Source organism: Nestor notabilis, unplaced genomic scaffold (assembly GCF_000696875.1).
Source record: "Nestor notabilis isolate BGI_N333 unplaced genomic scaffold, ASM69687v1 scaffold31467, whole genome shotgun sequence".
Taxonomy (NCBI): domain Eukaryota; kingdom Metazoa; phylum Chordata; class Aves; order Psittaciformes; family Psittacidae; genus Nestor; species Nestor notabilis.
The window spans coordinates 1-16,182 of NW_009938330.1; the positions used below are offsets into that span (position 1 = coordinate 1).

General features: G+C 39.2%; 1 protein-coding gene across 1 annotated transcript; it reads left to right on the forward strand.

Moving 5' to 3' along the window:
* Positions 1-564: 564 nt before the first annotated feature.
* LOC104399408 (1-phosphatidylinositol 4,5-bisphosphate phosphodiesterase epsilon-1-like) lies at positions 565-11,140 on the forward strand (the record flags this gene model as incomplete). The annotated part of the gene is made up of 10 exons (XM_010019263.1): positions 565-696; positions 1,880-2,170; positions 3,229-3,392; positions 4,302-4,563; positions 5,479-5,597; positions 6,763-6,891; positions 7,641-7,850; positions 9,647-9,808; positions 9,977-10,195; positions 10,961-11,140. Coding segments are annotated over 10 exons (1,868 nt in total), but the record flags the coding sequence as incomplete, so codon positions are not given.
* Positions 11,141-16,182: the final 5,042 nt, after the last annotated feature.

Consider the following 16,182-nt stretch of genomic DNA (forward strand, 5'->3'; position numbering starts at 1 on the left):
CCAACCCTAACTATTCTGTGATTCTATAACAGCATTTGAGCTTTTTCCTTTACATTAGATTTTTAAATCATGTTCTTGCATGTATTTAATTATGTAGGTATCCAAGATGAATTCCATGATATTCACTACTGTACAGATTTACTGCTTCTGTAGAAAGGATTTTTATTCTTTTTATTGTTCTAAGGATGACTACATTAAGGCTGTTACTGCATTTTTTTTAGTATTAGTTTAGGACCATTTGGTGATTTGAGACAGAGCCACAGCCTTCCTCAAGCCAAAAAGTAAAATGAGAAAATTTGTATCACAGAGAGATATAACTATATATTGTATTGCCTTATGTAAGTTTTTATATACTTTGTGTACATAAACATACATAATATATACATATATAAAGACATGTATGTATGTAAAGATGTTAATTATGGAGAACAAATATGCTGCTTGCCCTGTGTGCTATATGATAGGCATGTTCATGCCTTCAAAAATAATGTAAAATATGATGGAAAATGTCATGCCCTCTTGGTCATGTTTTTTGGCTCATTTATTTTACATTTATGGGAACAGGCTTGTCAACTCTAAACCCATCTGGCTCTAGCAGAGGAAAAGAAAGAAAGAGCAGGAAGTCCATTTTTGGCAACAATCCTGGCAGGCTGAGCCCTGGGGAGTCAGCTACTCTTGCCAAAGCATCTGGAAAAGGTAAAGTTAGCATCTTCTTTCACCAGTCACGTGGAATGACTGTAATCCAACACATGTACCGGCCCAAGTTGTTAAAGATCAAATACTTTACAACGTGTAAGATGTTGAACTTCGGAATGTTTTTTTGTTAGTGCAGCAGGTATTACAGTAACACCATTATAACTGAAGTGTTGAGTGTAGAATGTTAAAATAGCATTACTTGGTCAGGAATATGACGACCCTAATTCATAAATGATTCAAAACTAACATATAATTTAAGTGATGTATTTTCAAGTTTGTATTTTAAAAGATATGAGTGAATATTTTCAAAGTACAAATGGAAGGCAGAGCTGTTGGGTTGGATCCAGAAAAGCATTTTTAGTGTCTGAAGTAGAACTTAGTTGCCTAAAATTCAGCCAAGTCCAAATGTGTAATTGTGCAAACTCCTGTGTTCCACAGTGGAGGTATTTAGACTCCACAAGTGATTCAGTTTGTGAACTTGGAAATTGTACTTCTGTGTATGAACAGATGAAATACAAAAAAAGTACAGAAAAGGCTCTGTACTGGAGCCTGGAGCACGAATGAGACCCAGACCCCCTGCCTTTCTGGAGAACGACATAAACAGAAAGTCAGAGTTGTGCCTTTTCTTGTACTCATTTTCTGTCCCAAGGAACATTGTATTTCTTTCGGCCCAAGGGCATGGCTGCAGCAGACAGGTTAGATTCCCTTCTAGAGGCCAGTGTCCTAAAAATGAAGAAGTCTAGTGTCTAACTCCTAAGAACATAAGTATTCTGTTCGCTTTGTCCTCTAGTACTTAGAGCCTCTGTAGGCTGCCTGTTTGGTGACTTAGCAGCTGGATTTCAATCTTGCCTCCCTTCCTCATGTAAAATGTATAAACAGGAAGAATGGAATTTTATACCTTTATTTTATTTCATTCAGGCAAATGCCAATTCAGTATTTATGTATGAATATGATTGTTAGCACATCTAATCATGATATCATTTCTATACTTAAACATTACATTTCCTCTCATGGATTGTTCTTACAGTATAAGAAGGAATGTGACACACTGAGTAGTGTCATTTTCCAGGAACAACTTTTCCTACCATAACCAAAACATGCATGCATCCTTCACCAGGAAGCAATGAATTTTTGGAGTCTCTGGATCTGCAGCTCTAACTTGAGGGTACTGTTTATTTTCTAGGCCCTTTCGATGTGATGCGGCAGACCTGGGAAGATCCTTGCTCTCCTTACAACTCTCCAGCTTCCCTCAGTGCTATCATAAGGACGCCCAAGTGCTATCATATCTCCTCCCTGAACGAGAACGCTGCCAAGCGGCTGTGCAGGCGGTACTCTCAGAAGCTGATCCAGCACACCACCTGCCAGCTCCTGAGGACCTACCCTGCTGCCACACGCATCGACTCCTCAAATCCCCATCCACTGATCTTCTGGCTCCACGGTGTGCAGCTCGTGGCTCTTAACTACCAAACAGATGGTATGGGTACACAAACACACATTTTAATACATTTTAAATGTGAAATAAGCCCTTAAAATGTGAATTTGCATTTGATGTTTGTTTTTACCTGCTGTTACGAGGAGAAGACTCCAGGGAGACTTTTCTGTAGTCTTTCAATTCTTAAAAGGGGAGAGACTTTCTAGCAGGGCCTGTTGCAATAGGATGGGGGGGGGGGTGGTGGTTTTAAACTAAAAGAGGGGAGATTCAGGCTGGATATGAGGAAAAAATTCTTTACAATGAGAGTGGTAAAATACTGGCACGGGTTGCCCAGAGAGGTGGTGGTTGCGCCATCCCTGGAGACATTCAAGGCCAGGCTGGATGTGGTTCTCCTCATTGAAGGGGGGTTGGTCTAGATGACAGAGGGGACAGATGTCCCTTTCGGCCCAAACTATGCTATGATTCTATAACAATCTGGTCCTTGAAAGTAGCGATCCCCATATTGCTCCTGAGCCAATGCAGCAGATCTCCTGATAGCACAGAAATTCCTGGACAACACAACACCACCTTCCATTATTACTATTATTATTTCATTGCTGAAGGTTCTTTTTTAACCCCAGTTCAACCATCTGTTATCTCTTTCGGATAATTTCAAGTATAAAAAGCTACTGAACTATTTTTTACTTAGAAGTGTCACCTTAGATGCTGGTTTAATGTTGATCAAAAGGTTTTGCAGCAATTTTCTATCCTATATTGTGTTCCTGCACCTTTTTGGTGGGGGATCCATTAGGTCATCTACAAAACTACAAAGTCAATGCTTTTTCATTCTGCAGTTCAGGGCAAATACCTAGAAACCAAATAGCTATGTGTAGGCAAGCCCTACAATTGGATAAAGACAATGGAAAAGGATAGAAGAAAATGAACTGTTATTATAGTTTCGTATAATTAAGTATTGGATACATAGGGTACAAAAATCACAGCTATTTCTGAAAACCAAGAATGAACTGATAGTGCACAGCTTTAATGCAGTGAAGACATCATGTCTTCACTGTTAGGTTTTCCATTGCTCCTTGTCAGTTTTGACTATCTTGCTTTCACAGATCTTCCTCTGCAACTTAATGCAGCGATGTTTGAGGCTAATGGTGGCTGTGGATATGTTTTGAAACCTCCTGTTCTGTGGGATAAAAACTGTTCAATGTACCAGCAGTTTTGTCCATTAGAAAGAGATCTTGATAATAAGGAGCCAGCTATATATTCTTTAACAGTAAGTACATTAAAAGGGAATTTCATGCAGCCAAACAGATAGAAGTAGACAATGTTTAGCTACAGTTTTTAACCAGCATTGCGCTTATGCATCTGTATGAAAAGATTGAGTCTTTAATTGTTACTTGTGCTTCTGATTCGAGGGGGAAGGAGCAAAGAATTGTCTTTATTTTATTGGCTGCTTTGTATCCATAGTTACTTCCACTGTTTCCTTCACAATATTTGTCGAAACCCAATCCTGAAAGCTTTTTCCCTGGGACTACACAACATGTGCCCGGATGTTTCACACGTTTGTGAACATTTGAGAAGCTACACACAAAAAAAAACCCCAAAACATTATGAAATGCTGTACTGAATCTTAAAAAAATATTTTTTTTAAACTTATATAATAACATACATAATTCATGGATTTATGGCCAAAAAAAAGTCTTCTAAGAAGCATTGCCTTCCAGGGAATGTTTCAGAAAAGTGAGGTTCATAAGAATCAAAATTCTCAATTCTCCCAGCGGTGGGAATTGCACCCCTAATTCCTGTGTTGTGTATGCCAAAGCAAGCCAGAGGTCAGTGCCATCGCCCCACAGTAATGGAGAGGAAAATTTGATCCTTTTTCACTATGTTACCGGTACATTCTTCCTGAATTAACTTCCAGATGCCTTGCATGGTTACACGCATGATGTATGGTGTATCATTTTCAGAGGAAAGATACCATAGCAAGAGGGGGCAGGGACTTGAGGCAGCTCTGCTTTTGAAATGTCTGCCCTGGCAATTACAGAAGTAGGGGAGTGTTGTAATTAAATCAGCATGTTAACAAACTGTGCTTAGGAGTGTGATAAACAGTATTTAGCTCAGAATCATGACAAGAAAAGAATTACTCCACTGATTGGTTTCTCTGTGTACTCCTCGGCTTCAGATTGTGTCTGGACAGAACGTCTGCCCTAGCAATAGCACAGGCAGCCCGTGCATCGAAATCGACGTGCTGGGGATGCCTTTGGACAGCTGCCATTTCCGGACGAAGCCCATCCATCGCAACACTCTCAACCCCATGTGGAATGAACAGTTCCTTTTCCGGGTTCACTTTGAAGATCTGGTCTTTCTTCGGTTTGCCGTTGTTGAAAATAACAGCTCAGCTGTAACAGCCCAGAGAATCATTCCCCTAAAAGCTCTAAAGAGAGGTACAGTGTAGTTTGCAGTGACACCCTATGCCAGAATGGTCCAGAGATTCCTGGACTGAATCCTGCCGGGAGGGGGATATTTTTAATCAGTTGGCTGCATTTTTCTAGAGGAGACAGGGAGCAAAATTCAGACGGCGAGCTTTGCGCTGGCAGTATGATGCTGATCTGACAGACTCCCTGCGAGCTGGAGGGTGCCCCGTGACTTGTAAAAAGTCAGATCCTGTGCTTATGCAGAGACTGGGACATCTTGTGTGCAGGTGCTCCGATCCTGAGCTGTGGCTCTGAGGTTGTGTTCACCTTAAGACCTGCTGCTCCCTTAGGCAGCGGGGATTGGTTTCATTCCCTCTCTTTCCTTTACCCAGTAAAACTGCTGCAATTGGTGATCACTGGGCAGAGGGGAATTGCCCATCTTGCAGCCATGGCTGGAAGAGATGTGAAAAAAGGTGAGAGAGATGAGGAAGCATCATTAATTCTGTGACACCTGGGAGAGGGAGTTTCCGTATTGCCAGCAGCCCTTCAGCAGAACATTAAAATACTTTCACATTTGCTTCACGCCACTGTATAACACACAACAGTCTTAACATATGAGGAGATCTGGCTATAGATACCCATTTTCCCAGTGAGATTTTGTCCTTGTTTCATTCATATTCTAATATTTAGCTATTTCATATATGAATATACTGAATATTTAGGGCAAAACAAAGGTAGGCGGCTGTATGAGCCACTCGGCAGTTCACACCATTCATGTTATGCTGTTGTACAGTCAAAGAGTGTTACTGCAGTGTTATTACAGTGCTTTAAAGCCTATAGATGTGGCAAATTGTAGGTATAAATATAGCAAATTTCAGTTTTCATTTAGGAGACTTGCATTCCGGGATGTGGCAATGTACTTACAGAAGGGTTTTTTCTCTTTAGGCTATAGACATGTCCAGCTCCGTAACCTGCACAATGAAGCATTAGAAATTTCTAGTTTGTTCATAAACAGTCGGAGAATGGAAGAAATTCCCTCTGGAAACACTCTGCCCGCATCTATGGTAAGTTAATTATGTTCTTGTGAATGCCGTGTATTGTCTTAGTGACTGCTGTGCTCTGGAAACTTCTGGAACCAGACTGTTCAAAGACATTAGTCCCTAAACCTGCACAGGAGTCTGAAGTATCTCGATGCCTAATTCTTTTGGGCTTCAGTAGAAGTAATGTTATCCTGCCTTGCTCAGACTGTTGGAGGGTAAATCTTTTCAAAGTCTGACTTCTGGTGTATTTAGCTATAGCAGTAGAACTCCTGTGCTGGGGGAGGAGTACGGCTGAGCAGCAAGGTTCGGAGTGCCTCATGCATTTCTTTATGAATCATAAGCGATGCATTTGGGACAAAATAAAAAAAAAAGATGCAAATTACCAGCAACTTTGGGATAATGAGAGTAAAATTGAATTCTGTCACAGGAAAAGACAAAGTCTGTATTTCCATAAATACATATGTACTTACATATTTGCTCATTTATATGTACAAACATGTATACATACACATACAAATGTGTGTATAACGTATATAAAAAATACATATGTATGTATGCATGTATGAATGTGATTTCTTCTTTTGTTTTCCAACACAAACCATTCTGATTCTATGATTCTATTCATAGCTCCTAGTTTTAGGTTTTAGTAACTTTAAGCATGTATATTATAATTTGCTGATTCCTAAAGTGTTAGATAAAACCTCCTGAGCTACTGTGTGTGCAGCATATGTGTTGCAGATGTTACCCTCCTGTCAATACATGTCCAATACATATATTGGTGAATTACTAGGGCAGAAGGGAAGAACATAAATGGTTTAGAGGGTAAAACAAAGCTACGGATTTTCATCCAGTAATTCATAAGCTGAATCCAAATAGTCTGGGTTCAGCTAGAATGGATAATGAGCAATAGAGGTCTGCCCTTTGTCCGGTGGCAGTTCATGTACTCCCACTGGAAAACTTACTTTTTCTTCTTTCTCTTCAGCTTCAGGGCAGGGGAGGCTCTCTGGGGAGGCTGGTTTGTTCGTTTTCTTTTAATACCTGGATCTGTAGTGTAAGAGCCATGCATTACCTGGGTAGCTTTGGTCTGTCAAGGTCCTTACAACTTGTGTGTACAGTTTCTTTTAAGCAACCTAAAAATAACATACTTGTGTAAAACCGTTCAGTAACCTGTTGAATGTTGCCTGAACAGTTGTTTAGTATGGGGGAAAGGAAAGCTGCTGTGACCTACAGAGTGACAATCCATGGAATTCCAGGCCCAGAGCCTTTCACTGTGTTTAATATAAGTGGAGGGACCACGGCTGCACAGCTTCTCCATCAGGTAAGTTGCCCACTGAACTGCAGACTCTTAATTGCAGGAATCCACACTAACATCATTCTGGACATTCATCTCCCTGCATTTCTCATATGCACGGTTGTTGTTCATTCATCACAGCAAGGAGGTGATTTAGCCAAATACTACTGTGGAATTAATTACATTACAAACACACAATAGCATCAGTGAAAGTTTCCCAATCTTGGCTTCAGAGAATGGGTTTACAATCTTAGAACATATTCCCTGTTAGTATTTTACTGTTTGGATGTATGCAGATGAGGAAAACAATGTTTCTGACCGACAGAGGCAGTGGGCTCTCCTTTCAACAAGGGCAAACATTTCTACGCAATTCTTTGAACTTGAGCACCGTAGGAATACAGAGTAAAAGTTAGAGGGCTAAGTTCATGAGTAGAAAAACCAGTTAACTCAACAGGGATTGTTATTGTAGCAGTGGGAAAAGACTGTACTGTCCTGGGATTATGAATAAATTGTCTGGCCAGCCAAACAGCACAGAAATAAGCTTAAATAGTACTGCCTTGTCTGGACTAGCTGAACTGCTTGGCTAGGCTAAAGAGAACAGTACATTACCCTGGAGTAAAATATCTGAATAATAAATAGCACATCAGAAATCTTGCTTGCACTGTCAGGATAGTTAGTGATTCTTAAAGCCTCCTTATTCATTCTCATAACTACTAAATATGCAGCATTTATCTTTAGCATTCTAATTGCTGTGTGTTTATTGTGGTCTCTCTCAGCTCTTGGCTGCCACAAAAGGCATCGAGTCGTGTGCTGCAGACTATTTTCTGATGGAAGAGAAGAGTTTTATATCTAAAGAAAAGAGTGAATGCAGAAAACCCCCATTCCAGAGAGTGATTGGGCCTGAGGAAGGGGTAGTGCAGCTTTTGAACAGTTGGTTCCCAGAAGAAGGATATGTTGGAAGGATTATCTTTAAAACCCGAGAGGAAGTAAGTCTGTTTTATCTAAATTGTTATTTACAGAGATAGCTAAAAATAGCTGTCAGGACCGGGAAACAAAAGGGTGCAGTATTTGTTTCACTACTTGGAGAGTAATGTCAATGCCGTGTACAACAAACATAACTCTTGAGTGAGAGAAATTAGACTTTATACACCTGTGCGACACTAACTTGACTTCACTTAGCTCTAGTACCAGCTATGGTGTTTAATCATTTTTGCTTAGTCAGCAGTTCAATGCCACTACTTTACTGTTTTGACTGCCAGCTCTAATTTAATGCAAATCGAGACTTTGACATGATAGGACATTAATATAAAGATAATATTTAATACCAAAGGATCACAGGTAACAGAACTCCAGATTACAATTATCAATCCATTTAGATGCCAGCAACTTCTCTGTTCAGAAAAATCAGAATGGATTTTAATGTTGAAGAAGTCTAAAAACCTCAAAGAATGGTTATCAGTGATAGCATAAATTAATGAAATAGGTGATTTCTTTTAATTTAAAGGAGGAAGATGGAGTGATTACTTCAGTTTAAACTATGAGCAAAACATCCACAGCTTGACAGTATGCTAGTGCCCAGGCTTGTGAAAGAAACAAAAAAGCAGGAGAAAGACACTTAATGATCTCATTTTCAGAGGCACTTCCTTTGGTCATTTCAGCATATATTGATGCTTGTTTTGCATGAACATAGCAACACATGCACACATAGGTTTATACACACAGATTTTACATATACAAATGACAGATCATCTAGGATCCTTTAAAATGAAAAATACATCTTATTATTTTTATACAACTTTTGATAAAGCTTCAATTTTTCAAATTGCCAGTATATTATACAAATCTATATGTTGTTTTCCTCTATTTCTAATATTTGGCGCATAAATCACTGGGTATAAATTTGTTTGTGGAAATCGTAGCCTACTTAGTTAACTGCAACACTTACTTTGTAAGTGTATGTGACCACAAATGCATGACTGCCAAACCCTATTCTTTCAGAAAACCTGGGTTAGAATCTGTCTTAGCATACATGAAAATCATGCTGCAGTTTTGCCCTGTGATGGTGGGACCTCAAATTCTGATGGGCCTGTAATTCTGAGCCTTTCTGCTGATAGCACCCTCAGGTCTTGGAGCTAGAAATGAAGCTGCAAATTTACATGGAGAAATAAGGAACAGGTCCGCTTGCAGGGTGTGATACACAGCCCATGTTTACAGCGTGTGAATTCAAGCTTTTTTACAAGGGGTTGGAGAGAAATACATCATCTGAGAGAAGGTGCAGGGAGGAATTCTGTCTAAAATGTGCAGTAGTCATTGAGCCTGAAAAAGGACACAGAAGTGGCCTTCCTCTTGCCGCACATGACGATGTTCACTCAGACTTCCTGCTCTCTAAATTCTTTTGGCTTTAGTGCAGGGACAAGCAGAGAAAAGGACACATTCCACCATCTCCCATCATACTGCTGCCATTACATTACAAAACATGATTTTTTGTACATAAAGAAATAAAGGATTTAAGTGACCATTTTTGCATAATGTAGTAGTATGCGAGTCTCCATTTTGTGCCTACTATGCAAGGTATTTTAGACACTGGTTTTAGAAACGCAGATATTTATTATCAGCAATAGTGGCTTGTCAAATCTTCTATGTAGAAGACTTGCATTTAATGAAATAAAAGCTGGGGCAACAGCACAGTGTCCAATTTTCATGTGATAAAAAACTTTTGTGACCTCCAGCTATTAGTTACCTCTCTGAAGGCAGTGAATTTGTCTCTCCTTTTTTTCTACAGAACTTAAATGAGAGAAACATCTTTCAAGAAGCAAAGGAAGATGCAGCCATCAGCTCTGAGGATGACAGTTTCTTTGTTCAGGTACACGATGTCTCCCCAGAGCAACCACGCACCGTCATCAAAGCTCCCCGCTTCAGCACAGCTCAGGACGTCATACAGCAGGTAAGCAGCAGGTTTCCATGTAGAAGGACTGAAACACGTAGGGTGGAGGTTGGTTTCACACAAGATAAGGTGGGGTTTGTTCTCAGCACTAGCTGAGGAATCTGTTTAGTAACCTGAATCTGAAACAATGCTTTCTTTTTTGACTTCTTTTTTTCCGCTTTTAAACAGACTCTTTGCAAAGCCAAATACTCCTACAGCATTTTGAGCAATCCAAATCCAAGTGATTATGTGCTGTTGGAAGAGGTGACAAAAGAGCCAGCAAACAAAAAGTCCTCGATGTCTAAACCGTCTCAGAGGATTCTCTCTGATCAAGAGTGCGTGTTTCAGGCCCAAAGCAAGTGGAAGGGAGCAGGAAAATTTATCCTTAAACTCAAAGAACAGGTTCAGGTAAGAGATTAAATACTTTGCAGCAGGTTTTATAGGTGGTGTATGATCACTTTAATGGGAACTTGCTTTCAATGGAAGAGAGACATGACCGGTGTGAGGGTAGATGGGAAGAAGAGACTACAGTAAAAAGCAGATTCCTCTTTTCTCTGCACTTTCCTTACTTCTTTGATTTGCCAGACTGCATCAGTTACATCCAGCAACCTGATTCCCTTGCAGCCTGCAAATCCTGTAACAACCTTTAGCTTCTGCTACCAGCTTTCTGTTTTTCAAAGTCTTCTGGCTGTGCATGCCATGCTCCCCCATCACACGAAAGCAGGACTAGTCAAATGGGCAGAACTTAAGAACTACTGAAATAAAGTTGCCTTTATTCCTTCCCAGTGAAAGAGTTGTTCTGCTGCTTTATCACAGGCTTTGGAGAACAGCAGGAAGGAAGGACATGCCTGCTGGGAGAAGCAGCTGTGTTCTCCCTTCCAGCAGATGCCAGCAACCCACAGTAGTTGTTGCTTTTAAGTAACATCCATAAGCACAGATGTCTGTATAAGTTTAGACCAAATTTGCTAAACATCTTTGACAATTCATAATTTTCGATTTATTTATTCAGAACAATCAGAACGTGCTTGGCTATGAAAGCACAGCCACATGGAATTTCAAAAGGGAGGCCTGCTTAGAACAGAAGCATGTTAGATGTTTCCATATGATTTCTGTGTTTCCCAGCTACAAACAGCCTGTTACACCACTTCAGTGATGCAGTTTACTTCTCTACAGGCAGCACGAGATGACAAAAGGAAAGGCATTTCCTTTACCAGTGAACTCAAGAAGTTAACCAAGTCAAGTAAGCAGTATCGGGGGTTCATATCGCCACCCCTGCAGGTCTCACCGGACGGTCCACAGAGCAAAGATGAAAGGTCTGCGTGCAGTCTGACTTTTAGTGACGTTACAGAGTAACAACCGCAGGTCAATCGCCTCAGGTATGAGATACTGATTCTAATGCTGAGCAAGCGTTTAATACATGATTTACAGAGTATTTTTTTCAAAGTTGTAGGTGGTTAAACCATAGAGAGGTACAAAGGACTCACAGGAAGATCCATAAAAGCCTTGCACCTTGGTGTGCATAGGCGGTATAGTCTCCAGTAATTTATTGTGGCATTTGCTAATGTGAATCAGCATGGTGTGAAGACTGGAGTTTCACCCACTTTCTCTGCCCATTTCAAAAACAAATCTAAAACGTTGGATCCTGGCTGGTTTTATAGTATGCATTTTTGTCAACTACCTGCTTAAATAACAGTGGCCCCGTTAGTCTTTTGCCCTGGGTCAAAGTAAATAGAAGTATTCAGTAGAACTTCTGTAATTTATTACTACATGCATATAATAAAATCATCAGGATTGACAATCTCCTTTTTAGCTAAAACAAGTTTATAGCGTTAACTTCTTTCTGGAAATTTTGCCAGAAATGTTTTAAATTTTTAATGTCCTTTCTGTACTTACCCAGTTTCTTCCATCTTGATTGACTTAAACCAACAAATGAAAAATACAGTACTGTCCTGTTGTACTTTGTCCACTGCCAGATACTTGCACAGAGCTACTTACAGCACTGAGGTATCATCTGAGAAGTTGCCGCTCATTGTAAATGAAGAAGAATCTTTTTCAGTGTTGATAATCACATCTCATATATGGCCAATTTAAGATTACATATTTTCCATATACACCTAAGGATTAAAGTATTATTTGAGATTTTCATACTATTGCTAAGTAATTAAAGTAACAGAATTCAAGTAATATTTTCATTTGCAAACTATTTCAAATATGAAGGGACAAATTTCACAGCTTATTTCTCAGCTACTATAAAACCCCTAAATCATCAAATCAGATGAATTCAAGTAAAGGAAAGTAAATTATTGAAAGATCGCAGTCACATTCCCTCTTCTGCATTTCTTCTTTCTTTTATTTTTGGAAACTGGAATTTACATCACTGAATCCTTCTGCAGTACCTTGGAAGGAGCCTACGGCGGACTGACCTGGTCAGCAGTTGTGTGCCCTGGCCTATAGATGCTTAATCCAGGCACTGCTGCTAGATTAGCATCCAGAACCTGGGAATCCTAAATGGGAAAGCATAGGTTGGAAAGATGCCTGTCAGCTATTGAAGATCCTTCTCTTCCCCATCTATCTTCACATTTGCAGATCCTCGATAGGCAGATGATGAAGTTTTCTTGGACTTTATGCTGTAAACAAACACGTGATGTTACCCTCCCCTTTTTAAACTAATTTTAGCTAGTTGCCTCTAGGAAGCAGAAGGCAGAGAACCAGAGTGGTCTTTTATGTGTATTATATTAAAATAATGCACTTTTACCTGAAGATTTCAGTTAAACACTGTGTTAAGTGATTGTAAAGAGATTTAAATATACTGTAACTTCCTTTGCATTTCTGTTTAACTTTGGTGAATATACACAAAATGCTCAAATTATTTATGGTTTATCTACTTCAACAAAATAATGTACAATAGCTAAATGCACCTAACAGGTAGTGATATTTTGACAAGGAACAACATTTTCTTCTTATGAATTCTAGTTTTCCAGGCTTGTGTTTAAAGAAAGAATATTTATTATCATGTTCCAAAGTACATGCCATTGTATAATATATTTATCATATGCTACTATTAGAAAATGCAAAACTTTTACCTCTCTCTAGATTTAGAGGAAAAAAATGTTTTAACTCTTCTGGTTGTTTCTTTTCAGCACAAGATGTTTAATACCCAAAACTGACCAAACTCAAACCAATGCATTGATAAATTTAATTAACACTGCAAAATTTTTATATCAAAATACATTTTCCATACAGTCAGGAAATGTCTTTTTACTTGTCTGTTAAACCCAGAGAGTATAAAGAATTCTTACTCTATAACTCTTGATATTCTTGTTTACATAGAAACACTGTTGTGAAGTTTATGTTTGCTGAATTTGTCGTTTGATATGTAAGTTAGTTGTGGTTGTCTCTTTTTTTCCTCCATGGGAGTTATTAATGTGTTTAGTTAGTTAAAACAGTCCATACCAACCTACAGGGGCACAAATGAAACAATTGCTGAAATCAGTCATCACACTAATCTCCCACAAGAAGTGTATCCATAGTGAAAGATTTGTTCTGTACACATTTTGTCTCCGTAGACCAATCCCTAAAGAAAGCATTTCAGTTATCTGGTGTGACTAAGTCAAAAAATCCATGAATACAGGGAATGATTCATGCACTCAGTTATTCCACATCAACTTTAGCACTCCAGCACAAAATGCTGCTGCTCCTAAGAGAGAAGCTGCATCAGGCAAAGGACAGAACAGCAGTTGTAACTAAAATGAGGTTTACTTTTGATAGTGCAAGGATGAAAGGTAAAGAAGTTGCAGGCAGTAGTCCTGTGACAACCAACCTTCCCCCTGTGCCTCAATAATTAGAAAATTAAATAAAAGAAAGCAAAGTCATTAACTGCCATATGAACAACCAGATAGAACCTGCGTTCTGGCACCAGAAGCTATGAAGTCTTCCAGTACACACTACAAAGAATTCCTACAAAGTAGCCATTAGCAAAGCAAAAAAGTGCCCCCTTGAGGTCATTTCCAGTTTTCAGGAAAAATAGCCACAGGCACACAAAAGAAGTCAACTTTCCCCGTGGCCTGTCCTCCCAGAGGCCGTGCACTTCCCACTGCTTATCGTCAGTACTGATGCAGCAAAAGGAGCGCTTTGCAATCCAACCAAACACCCCACTCGCCCCCTAGTTCAGCCTCTTCACTTGGCAGTGATGAGTTCTAACTGCACAGCCAGCCCCTGTAAGCATGAGGTAGGGCTCTCACACCCTGCCCCCCGGACACGTGCACCATTCAAGACTGATACTGAGTAAAATGTTAGCAGTGACAGCTTACCCACAGGGTGACAGGCAGTTTGCTCTGGACTACTTTGGAATTACTGGGAAATACTTACATAAATCTACTGCACAATTCAACTAAGGCAACTTTTTTTTAATGTTAGTTTCATTCTCTGTTATTTTAACACAGCAGCAGTGTCACAGCATTAGGAGTTTTTTCTTTTCTTTCTTCTGATGTTTTCATGGCATTTTAGAAAAAAATACTTTCTCTAGTTTAACCCTACTGGCTTCTTTTCTTAACGTCACCTGTAGTATCACAGGAGTCTGGAAGACTCACTTGCTAATTCATTAGATTCAACATAGAAAGTTCTTACACCCATATTACCATGCACTAATAGTTTTCTGCCACATAGAGTTCAAAAGAATTAAAAAACCCTTGGGCAATCAAGGGACAACAGCAGCCATGTCACATTTGTGTAACACAGGTGAACAGTAGCCTGAAGTTTTGTAGTACTTCTGCTACTACAATCAGCTTGTAGCTGTGGGAATAGTTTATTAAGTATCTATCTTCTTCATCAGTCAAAAGTCTAAAGCCACATTTGCTGCTGCTTATCACAGTGAAAGAGAACAGCAAAGTATTTGGCTTTCTGTTCAGAAAACCCCAACTTCATAGGCAGGTTGACAACTGGAATTGTGTAAAGCTAACTACACTGTTCCAGAATTTTCATTAATGTACACATAACGCTTGGTAAATATCCAAGTAAACTTTTGTTGACAAGATTTGATATATTTTAGGGTGAAGTTGGAAAGGAAAACAGCATCCTTCCCTTTATGTTGGTTCCAAGTATCCTAATAATGAAATACAACACTTCAGAAGCATTAAACATTTTTGTTTGGGTTTTTTTTTTTCTTTTGTGAAAGCCCAGTTAAACAGATTTCATGTGCTGAGTTATTATTCTAATAGGAAAGTTTATTCTCCTTAGCCACAGATTTTATTTCTGCAGGAATACCTGTCCACACATTCCTATGGCAAGACTGATGATAAAATAACTTTGTCCCTTTCTGTGCTTTTGGCTTGGCATGGACATTAATTAGGAAAATACATTCATTTTTACATGACAAACTATTTACAGGAAGCAACTTCCAGGAAAAAGTTTAAAAGAAAAGAATGTAAATAACCAACACCTTCCAGAAACACAGTTTCCGAGTAGTAGCAGGGCCTCACACTGCACAGTTTACAGGTGAAAATCTCATGCTCTGTTGCCTATTGGCAAAAATAGAGTAGCATTTTATTCTATACTATTTTAAAACCACTGTTGCTTTTCTACCACTTTCTTTTCTTTTCCTTGTGTAGCATGTGCTGCTTGCAGCAGTGTGACTGTATGGGACAGAAGCTGGGCAGCCACAGGTCCTGGCCGCACTGCAGTACTAGTTGGTTTGCAGGAACTGGGGCACACCAGGAAGGTACTTCCTACCACCTGAAACATTTCCCGTATCCATCTTACTGATCCTAAGTTTAGCAGTTAGAAGAATAACAAATACTATATCAGTCTTAGTTTTGAAACCTAAGCACATTATTTTTATTGCTACAAATAGGACTAGATGAAGCATCTCAACAGCCATCTTTAGAAAGCCATCTGCTTCTAGAAATCATGTGTGAAGAATTAAAGACTTTAACATGGAAATACCTGAACACTTCAAGAATACATTCTCCTACATTCATAGTTTGTCTTTAAAAAAGAACAACTTGCTGGTAGCTTTACACTTCACTGACAGGTTGAGTCTGCAGCTTCTGAAACTGAACTGTCCATTCTGCTTTAGGCCTCAAATACTTCAATTAACATTTGTTTTTTAATCGCTGGTTGTTACTATTCCACTCTGAACCTCAGGTTTCCGTTTAGGGTAGCCCACTAAATGTAACATTGGTGGCGTTTCTTCCTGTCTGTGATAAATAACTTCAGTAGTGATATACATTTGGCAGAGTGAGCACATTAATCACAAAAATAAATAGCAGTAAATAGACTTTGCTCCAATAGACAAATAGGATGTTTCAAAATGACTTAGTTGTACAGTTGTCTGCCTCTTCCAGCATGTCAAAGTATTCTGACAATGCAACATAACTATGTGCCAGTCTTTCTATTGT